Source organism: Coffea arabica, chromosome 2e (genome assembly GCF_036785885.1).
Source record: "Coffea arabica cultivar ET-39 chromosome 2e, Coffea Arabica ET-39 HiFi, whole genome shotgun sequence".
Taxonomy (NCBI): Eukaryota; Viridiplantae; Streptophyta; class Magnoliopsida; order Gentianales; family Rubiaceae; genus Coffea; species Coffea arabica.
This window is the reverse complement of record NC_092313.1, coordinates 2,705,057-2,715,085: the sequence shown is the minus strand read 5'-3', so window position 1 is coordinate 2,715,085 and position 10,029 is coordinate 2,705,057. Positions and strand designations below refer to the sequence as shown.

At 39.7% G+C, this 10,029-nt stretch overlaps 1 protein-coding gene across 1 annotated transcript; it reads left to right on the top strand.

Annotated features, from left to right (window-relative positions):
- Nucleotides 1-2,763: 2,763 nt before the first annotated feature.
- Nucleotides 2,764-6,974, top strand: LOC113730100 (probable methyltransferase PMT15). The gene is made up of 6 exons (XM_027254570.2): nucleotides 2,764-4,089; nucleotides 5,023-5,233; nucleotides 5,409-5,706; nucleotides 5,814-6,206; nucleotides 6,305-6,382; nucleotides 6,506-6,974. The coding sequence occupies exons 1-6, from the start codon at nucleotides 3,346-3,348 to the stop codon at nucleotides 6,726-6,728; spliced, it is 1,947 nt and encodes a 648-aa protein (XP_027110371.1). The 5' UTR covers nucleotides 2,764-3,345; the 3' UTR covers nucleotides 6,729-6,974.
- Nucleotides 6,975-10,029: the final 3,055 nt, after the last annotated feature.

Genomic DNA, 10,029 nt, shown 5'->3' with positions numbered 1-10,029 from the left:
GTGGTACCGGGCAAACGGAGACTCTCTAAGATCTTGCTGTGTTCAACGTTCATCCTCCCTGTTCCTTCTTGAATTTTTTTTTTTTTTTTTGGGAAATATTCCTTCTTGAATATTTTTCCAGAGTTGTTTCAATCTCATAAACTGTCATAATAATACTCCCTCTCTTTTTTTATAACTGACGTTTAAGAAATTTGCTCTAGTGTACTTTTATCTGTCGTTTTATTATCCCCATACAGTATTAATTATTTTTTCACAATTTTACCCTTTTATCTCTCTTTTCCAATACAGGGTTCTTAATTACTACTCCTAGTAATTATTGCTTCTCTCTTTGTAACAATTCTAGTACTCTAGTGAGAAAAAATATGGGTGAATTGGACAATCAATGAGGGTACAAAAGGGAAGTAGTGTACAGATTTAAGCAATGAAAAACTTTTCTTGATTGGTGTGCACAACCTTAAACGTCAGTTATAAAAAAAAGGAGGGAGTAATTGTTTGGACTTGGAGTTGGAGAGCGACGGAAGTTGCGTTATTATTGCTGTTCCCCGATGAGAGTCAGGCCTAGAGTTTTTCCCTAGAAAATTGGGAGTAAATGCTCCTCAACTCTGAAATGCAATTAATGGACATAAAGCAAAATTTCGCTGGTATATTTTAACACACACAACTTTGCTTTTACTTTGCATTTGGGCCCTTCTATCATTTTGCATCATTTTGCATTTTGGCCATTTCACTCTGACATCGCATTTAACCTTCTTGAAATTGCTTATCGTATTATTTTACCATTCTTTTTCATTTAGAGACGTCTAATTAAATTGTTCCGTTTATGTATTTTGCTTAAGAACAACTTTTAATGTGTCCAGTGTCCACACGAGTCATAGATTACCAAAAGAACAATAATATTATTGTCGGTGGATCCAATGAAAGATGTTTCTTATTTTCAAATCACGTTGCTTAATTAACGGAATTACTCCGTACTTGTAAACATATACCATTTAAAAATGGTAATATAGGGCCATCCCAAAAAAAAAAAGGGTTACATCTCTCACACTGATGCCGGTGATTAAATGATATATGAAAAGATATAGGGAAGGTGAGGTGAAATTAGTATTCGAATATCAAAGATTTCATTAGTATATGGAACTTTTTTGTTTAGCTAATATTTAAGGAGGAAGTAGTGTGTGTTAACTTCATTTTGTGGCGCAAAGGTGCAACTGCCCTCCAGGAATTATTTTTCACAGGCAACAAACACATCAAATTTAGATGCCCCTGGCCAAAGTGGCACCTTCCCTACATGATACATCTAAGCATGTACAGCCATAAGCATAATTGACCTCGATCCAACGCTTAAAATACTGGAAATACAATGTAATAACACTAGTGACATCGAGATTAGATAAGAACAGAAAGAACAGCCTTGAGGACGAGGAGAACAAAGACGAGATTCCAACAATAAATAAATAAATAAAAAGTGGAGCTGCTTTCTGCCCCTTAAAGACTTAACAGTTTTTCCTTCTTTTTTTTTCCCAACACAAGGAGTATTACAATTTTATCAGACTAATTTTTTTGTGACTGTGCATCCCCCGTCTTCGAGAATACACAAGTCATAGAAAGGTGATTCGACCACATGACCTCGAAACCTAACTAACCTATTTTGAAACTAACCAAACCAATCCCAAGGGGCAACAGTTTTCCTCAATGGATGTGATAAATTTGGACAATTATTGTGGATGACAATTTTGAGTGATCATAATAATATTAAATAACTGAGAATTAGCAGGTACTACAGATATGCCCGGTCAAAATATTGCTTTTCGTCGGTAGAAACTACAAAACTAGCTGAGGTGGAATTCATAGATTTTTCAAGTCAAAACCTATATGATAGCGCTGTTGATATTAATTTACTCATTAACGCCTAGGGCCCTTGCTAAATCGCTTAAAAAAAAGCAACTGGCCGAGGTTCTGCACCCAAAAAAAAAAAAAGGGAACAAAACTAACCGTAGCATAAAGAAACATTTCCTCATTTAATTCAATCTGAATTCCAATTAAAGGATGTGGAAATGTGGGACTTTTGGGGCATCCTACGTCGAGGTAGTCGTGTACAGCAGTAACCACCGTCTTCATCGTCCAATAGGAACTCAGGCTAAGAGGGCACTTCCGTCTTATCCCCGGAAGCAAGCAGTGGAGTATTACTTTAGTGAAGACGCAATGGCAACTGACATTGACGCTGTATCAACTTGACAGTAGCGTAATTCTCCCGGAGCAGGGTCTACTGGACCGGAAGGTCAGTATCAAGTCAAACTCATTTTTCCCATACAAAAATCTTCACTTTCTCCGCTGATAATCGATACTCCTATAATAAATAAATTTTAGTCTCAATCACCTTTCAAAGAATAACAAGAAGTTGATGTGGGTTAAGGACCCCAGGGGCCGCAACCCTTTAGTAAAGCTGCCCAAAAACCCTGTTTAGGCTTTTTTTAATTGGGATAGCTATCCTGGTTTAGTTTAACTTTTTATTTATTTCCTTTTTTTTCCCCTAGCAATTGATTTTTGTTACTCAAAAAGTGTCGTCGTCAATTCATCAACAAGCATATTGGGGCAGAAGTTTCTAGAAGTTTACATCATTGTACCATCTCAACAGTTTCATGTGTAGGTAGTTTCCTTATTTTATTAGCAGTTTCCTTTCCTCGTGTATTTCTACTTTCTACTGACTTATTGCCTATAAATAAGCTACTGTGAAAAGAAATAAGCGGTACCTAAACTAGCCTGCAAGTATCGGACAATCGGAGCACTGGCTAATGGTAGTGGTACTTCTCTATTCCGGGAAAAAGAATCACTCTCTTAGTCTCACATGCTAGTGTAGTGTAGCATCCTTTTGTGGCTGCATATAAACATAATAGTACCATATTGTATTGGTGTCCACTCCTGCTTCTAAATCTCCCTATCCCAAAAAGATAAAAACCATTCTCACCCCTTTTTCTTGCTTTTCCCTTCCTCACCTCTGACCTCCCCCGCATACATGCCCGAGAATCATCTCCAAATCCCAGTCCAACCCCCCTCCTTCTCATGCTCCATCCTGTATTACCAGTATATGAATCGATAATAGGAGTATAATATTATTCATGCATACATACATGTTAGTAACCTCCCACATGATTCCTAACTTGTTTTTCTTCCTCCCTTTCTCAGATCTCTAACACCCTTACGTGCTCACACACCCACACACACGCTCACCAAGACGAACTATTAGCAGTACTTCTTATAAAGTTTAGACCACCCTTGAAACACTCGCCAGTCTCCCCAAAACAGGAACAGAAGGAGTGGCTTGGAAAAATTCAACGCTCGGAAGCCATGGCGGGTCCGAGCCCACAACCCTACTACACTCCCATATCCAAACCCGCAGCCAACGCCCACGTCAATACTTGGAAAAGAAACAATCTTTACTCCTTGGTCCTCATCACCATCCTCTGCTCTCTTTCTTATCTCTTCGGCGTCTGGCAACACGGCGGAGCCACCACCTCCTTCACCACCCCCTCCAACTTGGGCTCAACTCTCTCTTGTGTCCTCCCCGAGAACACCACCACTTCTATAGCCACCACCGCGTCAAAAACTTCCAACTCCAAGGCTTTAGACTTCAGCTCCCACCACTCCGCCGACGACCGAGGGATAGGTAAGGTTTCCGATGGTTCCGCCAAGATTTACCCACCGTGCGACGTCAAGTACAGTGAGTACACACCTTGCGAGGACCCCAAAAGGTCGTTGAAATTTTCAAGGTCCCGGTTGATATATAGGGAGCGGCACTGCCCGGCGAAACACGAGTTACTCAAGTGTCGGATACCGGCGCCTTACGGGTACAGAAACCCGTTCAAGTGGCCGCTGAGCAGGGATCTGGCGTGGTACGCCAATGTGCCGCACAAGGAATTGACGGTAGAGAAGGCCGTACAGAACTGGATACGGTACGAGGGCGACCGGTTTAGATTTCCTGGTGGCGGGACCATGTTCCCCAACGGTGCTGATACCTACATTAATGATATTGGAAAGTTGATCAATCTCAAAGATGGCTCTATTAGAACAGCTATTGATACCGGCTGCGGGGTAACTTTGCCTACTCTTTAATTTTTCAAGATTCCCTTTTTTATTATTTTTGGGGGAGAAGAAGGGGGGGGGGGGTGGAGGAGGAAAAAGCAGGGACAATCTCGTTTAAATGGTTTAATTGTGGGCATGTTTCCAACAATCCATCCGCCTCCGCCTCCGCCTCCGCCTCCGCCTGTTTGTCTGCTTGCATGTACTCCGCTTTTTGAATGGATAATTTCGCATTAATTAGGCTTGATCAAAGATTATGCGGATCTAATCTGTAATTGTTGTTTCTAGGATGGGGACAAATTAGGAGGAATGATTTTGATATCTAAAGTTGGGGTTTTGTGAATAAGGGATACTTTAGGTGAGTGGCTTGTTTAGCCTTTTTTTTTTCCCCTCAAAGTACATGAACTTGAAAAGCAAAATTGAGTAGCTTCCTTGTATGGCTAGAATATTGACTGATGCAAGTCATGTCTTGTGGACTAACAACTCACCGACTGTCTGATGCGTCGAGGCAAAACAGATTGATAAAAATAAGAGGGGGGTCGGTTTGTCAGAAAGACAGAAATTGTGGGTAGGGTCAAAGACTGAGGGTAGTAAGGGTACCCGAACCAGCTTTTTTAGATCTCAACTTGCGGGAAGGAATCAGATATTCTATTTGTGGATACGAAGTCCATGCACAAACTCTCGAAGACACGTGGCAATGACGGCATTGTATGCTTGTCTTCACATTCTTCAGTTCTTGAACTCTTCAAGAAAAATCCATTTTCCATTTACATTCTTCAGTTCTTGTCGTAAGAGTTGATTGAATTATTTGGGATAATATATATAAAAAATCAATCAAAATTAATAACTACATGTTTAAATATATTTATATATATATAAAATCCAGAATCTGGATAATATTCACGGTCGTCTTACGTTTTTTATGTTATGATATAAATGTACTAGGTTGCAAGTTGGGGAGCTTATCTTTTGTCCAGAAATATTCTTGCAATGTCATTTGCACCGAGGGATACACATGAAGCCCAGGTGCAATTTGCTCTGGAGCGAGGAGTTCCTGCTTTAATTGGAGTTCTAGCCTCCAAGAGGCTCCCTTATCCTTCTAGGGCTTTTGACATGGCTCATTGTTCTCGCTGCCTCATTCCTTGGGGCCAATATGGTAATTTCGAATGCCACAGGAGCTGATAATTATATGATTTTCAAGCGTTCTGCACAAGGATCAAGAAGAATTAGGAATTATTGGATTTACAATTGTTCATCATGAGATACCGAGTTTATATTTTAGACTACCGTGTTTTTTGGAAATTAATTTGTTGGGGATTTTTCTTGGGCAGATGGGGTTTTCTTAACTGAAGTTGATAGAGTTCTAAGGCCCGGAGGATATTGGATCCTGTCTGGTCCGCCCATCCGCTGGAGAAAATACTGGAAAGGCTGGCAGCGGACAAGGGAGGATTTGAACAAGGAACAAACTGGAATCGAGCAAGTAGCTAAGAGCCTGTGCTGGAAAAAGTTGATGGAGAAGGACGATATTGCTATCTGGCAAAAACCAGCTAATCATATGCAATGCAAAAAGCTCAAGAAGGTTTATAACAGTCCTGCATTCTGCCCCAATCAAGATCCTGATAAGGCCTGGTTGGTGTTTCTCCAAGGATGATGAATGATTAGCAGAATCTGGAAATGCAAAATTTATCGTATTTGTTCATTATGCTAACCTTTCTTATGCTGACACCCATTTTCAGGTACACCAATATAGAGACTTGTTTAACGCCCTTGCCTGAAGTTTCTGATGGCGAAGAGATTGCCGGTGGACGGTTGGAAAAATGGCCAAAGAGATTAAATGCAATACCACCTAGGATCAGCACGGGAACTGTAAATGGGATCACCCCACAAACTTTCCAGAAAGACTCCCAACTCTGGGAGAGGAGAATTTCATACTATAAGACTGTTAATAACCAACTTGGACAAGCTGGAAGGTACAGAAATTTACTGGACATGAACGCATTCTTGGGTGGATTTGCTGCAAGTTTGGTCAAGGATCCTGTTTGGGTAATGAATGTAATTCCCGTTGAGGCCAAGGTCAACACGCTTGGTGTAATATATGAACGAGGATTGATCGGGACTTACCAGAGCTGGTATATCACCATATTTATTGACTATACAATTTATCTGCCTTTTATTGTGATTTTCCACCTAATTAGTTTTTTTCTCCTTGCAAATAATTCTGGTACAGGTGCGAAGCAATGTCAACTTATCCCAGAACTTACGATCTCATTCATGCTGATTCAGTATTCACTCTCTACAAAGATAGGTTAGTTCCCTAACTCTGCATCATTGTTGCAAATTAAACCCTAATACGGCCAAGGACCATACGCCAAGAATTTTTTCATGAGCGACAATTTTCTGATTTTTTGACATCCAATTTATGACCCAGGTGTGAAATGGAAGACATTCTCCTGGAAATGGATAGAATTTTAAGACCCGAAGGAAGTTTAATCATTCGTGATGATGTAGATATATTGGTTAAAGCAAAGAGGATAGCAGATGCCCTGAATTGGGATAGTCAGATTGTGGATCATGAAGATGGACCATTGGAGAGGGAGAAGCTTCTTTTTGCTGTAAAATCATACTGGACAGCCCCAGCGTCCTCTGATTAAGACGATAGTAAAACGTCATAGGGGACTGACTTTCCCTTTTTTCTTTTTTATTGGGTTCTTCATTTTTCCCGGAATTTTGCTAAATTTTATTTCTTAAATCTTTGATGTTACAATTTTACTGATTCTTTAGCATTTGATTTTGTTATCATCCTCAACAGTGCCGTTGTATACACAGTTCAAAAAGTCTGAAAACCAGTGAGACGTTTGGAATTTAATGTGATTGTGGGAAAGAGTGATTGTACGTCATAGACCATTATATCAGTTTTGTTTGTATTTGCCAGACATTATTGTTATTGGAGCATGCAATTGATTAAATTTTGTAGAAGTAAATTGTCACCAAAAACTTACCGAAGGAGTACAAAAATAAATGAAATAAAAAAATTGGAATAGTAAGATACGGACTGTCAGATCACTTATTCCAAAACCAAATTGCTTGTGTGTCGGTTTAAAAAGTTTTGCGTCCTTTCATGCTCTTTATTTAATTTATTGGCGTTTAGCAGAGTTGCCTTTTTCTTGGTGGCCTTCATTTATAATAACCTTCTTGTTTGGATTGAAGTTTCTCTGCAGAAAAATTTTTACGGACCGTGATCATATTTTTAATTATCTTTTCACCCTACGTATGTCAAATTGTTACAGTAATTTTTTTATAATACGAAAGAATGATTTTCAATCTTCTTTTAGGGAATGTAGCATCATCTATGAGGGACAGCCGCAGAGCAGTTTTATTTTCGAAGATATGCTATTGATCTAACTTTTGGTAATCTTGTAAAAAAGAACGGCTTTCAAAAAGTGATTTCAAAACTTGTAACATCTTCACGTTATTCTCTTAGAATGAATGGGGACCTTTCTTTCTGAAGTAATTAGCACTATTGATGAATGCTTCGTGAAAAGCAATAATTTTCTTCAAACTTTAGCTTCCTAGTTGCCTTCTCCCAGAAGGAAAACCCCACCAAAAAAAAAGCAACTTTTCTTGTTTCGAAATTACACATCATCTCATGCATCTTTTACCCAGATGGAATCTCAAATTATTATGCTATGCTATCAGTTCCAGCCTCCAGCATTACTTTTCAAATAAGAGCTCAAGAGACTGATTTGTCCATGATGCACACTCGTTTTTAACACCCAGCAATTGGTGGATTCCACATTTCCACCATCCCAAATGTCAATTAATTGATGCCATATCTTAAGCAAAAGCAAGGTTTTGAGCCCTTTTTTTTTTTTTTTTTTGAAATATAAGGCCATCGGCAGCTGCAATCTGTAGATAAGATCATCGGAGTGTTCGTCAATATTAATGCTTCCACCCTCTGCAGGACACTTTTCTCAATTCATGGTGGCTGTCAACCCACAGTTTCGCGTGGAGATCCGGGTTTGGCGATTTTGCTGCTTACTATACCCTAGGGAGATTGCATTAAATGTATCAGCAAGCAGAAAAAAAGAAATTTTTTTTAATGTTTGTAAATAATTTGATAATGGGAGCGATTATAATGTGGAAATCTGCTCCCAAACTAAAATATTGGAAAATGGCAATGCTGAGAACTAATCCCTTCTTCGAAAAGTTCGTGTGCCGAGGCATTACAAAATACAATAATGTGCTGCAGCTTCTTCGGATTTCTCTCGATTATGGCGTCGTTATTAAATTGCGAGTTTATTAACGTGTTTTTAATCTAATGTATAGTAGTGTAGTAAATTGATGATGAGTCGTCAGAATGCCACAATCAATATACATTTGCTGCTTCTCCGTGTTGGTTAGGTTTGGGAGCAAAGTCGGATGCGTTGATAACCAAATCCTCCGTATTAGGTCGTGCATGCAAAATTCACCACCTAAGTTGCAGGCTTAATTTATGCTCCAAGGGGTATGTACGTATATAAATACATGAAGTGCAAAGTTTTAACATCAAAAAAGTGGAACAAACGTTCTAATATATAGCTTAAGAACAAGAAAATTAAGGTTCGAACAGTCCGATGGCCACCGTCAAGAAGTCTGTTGCTTCATTCGGGTCCTCCCCTGCAATGCTGGCTTTACTGTTTCTGGCTCTCGTCCTGCAAAACCATGTGGTGAAATCCCAAGAACCCAGCTGCCCAACCACCCTCGCAAACCTCAATGTATGCGTCCCGTTCTTGGTGCCAGGGTCAGGGCCAGCTGATAACCCCCCAAGCGCTGAATGCTGCAACGCAGTACAAGCAGTGAAAGAGGATTGCATTTGCAACACTCTCCAAATTGCTTCCCGTCTTCCAACTAGGTGCAGCCTCCCCGTCCTCAACTGCTGTGAGTACTAATCTCCCTGGCCTCTTTAATTCTACTACTAAATGGATTTTTAAGTTCTTGATCTCCAAAATCTACTGGAAGAATGCATCAGTTACTTCATGAGTTATTTGTGTGGTAATATATAAGTTTCAACTATCTAACAGGATTCTAATGTTTGACTGCTTTTGATTGTAGCAGCAGCAAACTGAGTCGGACGTGGGGTATCGCGGACGAATAATGTCAGGGCTCTCAGGGTCCTCTCCCTCTCAATAATTATTCGCTTTTTTTTTTTTTTTTTTTACTTTATTGCTTGCTTTCTTTCTTTCTTTTTTTATTTTATCTTTTCTGCTTTGTGTCTGATCTGATCTGCAGCCCTGGGGGCAGTGGGATGTAATGCAGGTCAGACTTGACGGACGAGTGTAGTGACATGAAACCAATAAAGAACAGATCAAATTTAATAACAGATGGAGCCAACTTACAAAATTTTCCGGGCCCATTATTTCTATTTTCTAATCCTGTAACACTAGTATACAATTTCGGTTACAAACACTGGCGCACATAGAAAAATTACTCCAACTTTTAGTGTGATCCGACGTCGTGTACCCAACGTCTTCCATCTGAGCTTGTCCAACAACAGCAATCGCTAGTCAACCGCAAAGTGAAGCAATAATAAAATATTCTAAGACAAAATAGAAACCTATTCTGACAACAACCTAGGTTGTCAGGCTTCGTTGGCCAGTCGCAATTGTATTCTTCCCAAGTACACATGGAAGTCAGGCACATCGCGAACAGTAATATATACGATGACTTGCTTTTTCTTGATAATTTCGCATAATACACTACTGCATCCTACTGCTACTACTTATAGGGCAGCATATAATGTCAGTGCAGCTGCTGCTTCATGTTTGTGAGCGGAAACAAATCAATTGTTGAATCTACAATTGCTACTTTTGGAGCAGTTTTCTTGTTTTGTGGCTCTACTAGTAGATGGTATCTTCCAATGGCGTCAATTAGAGCCACTGGTATGGGATGGGAGGGCAGCAGAGCAGACAGCTA

Excerpts from the sequence above, each read along its gene's own strand:
- LOC113730100 (XM_027254570.2), top strand. The coding sequence starts at position 3,346 with ATGGCGGGTCCGAGCCCACAACCCTACTACACTCCCATATCCAAACCC. Across the intron at positions 4,090-5,022 it reads CTATTGATACCGGCTGCGGG|GTTGCAAGTTGGGGAGCTTA; the intron begins GTAACTTTGCCT and ends TAAATGTACTAG. Across the intron at positions 6,207-6,304 it reads ATCGGGACTTACCAGAGCTG|GTGCGAAGCAATGTCAACTT; the intron begins GTATATCACCAT and ends ATTCTGGTACAG.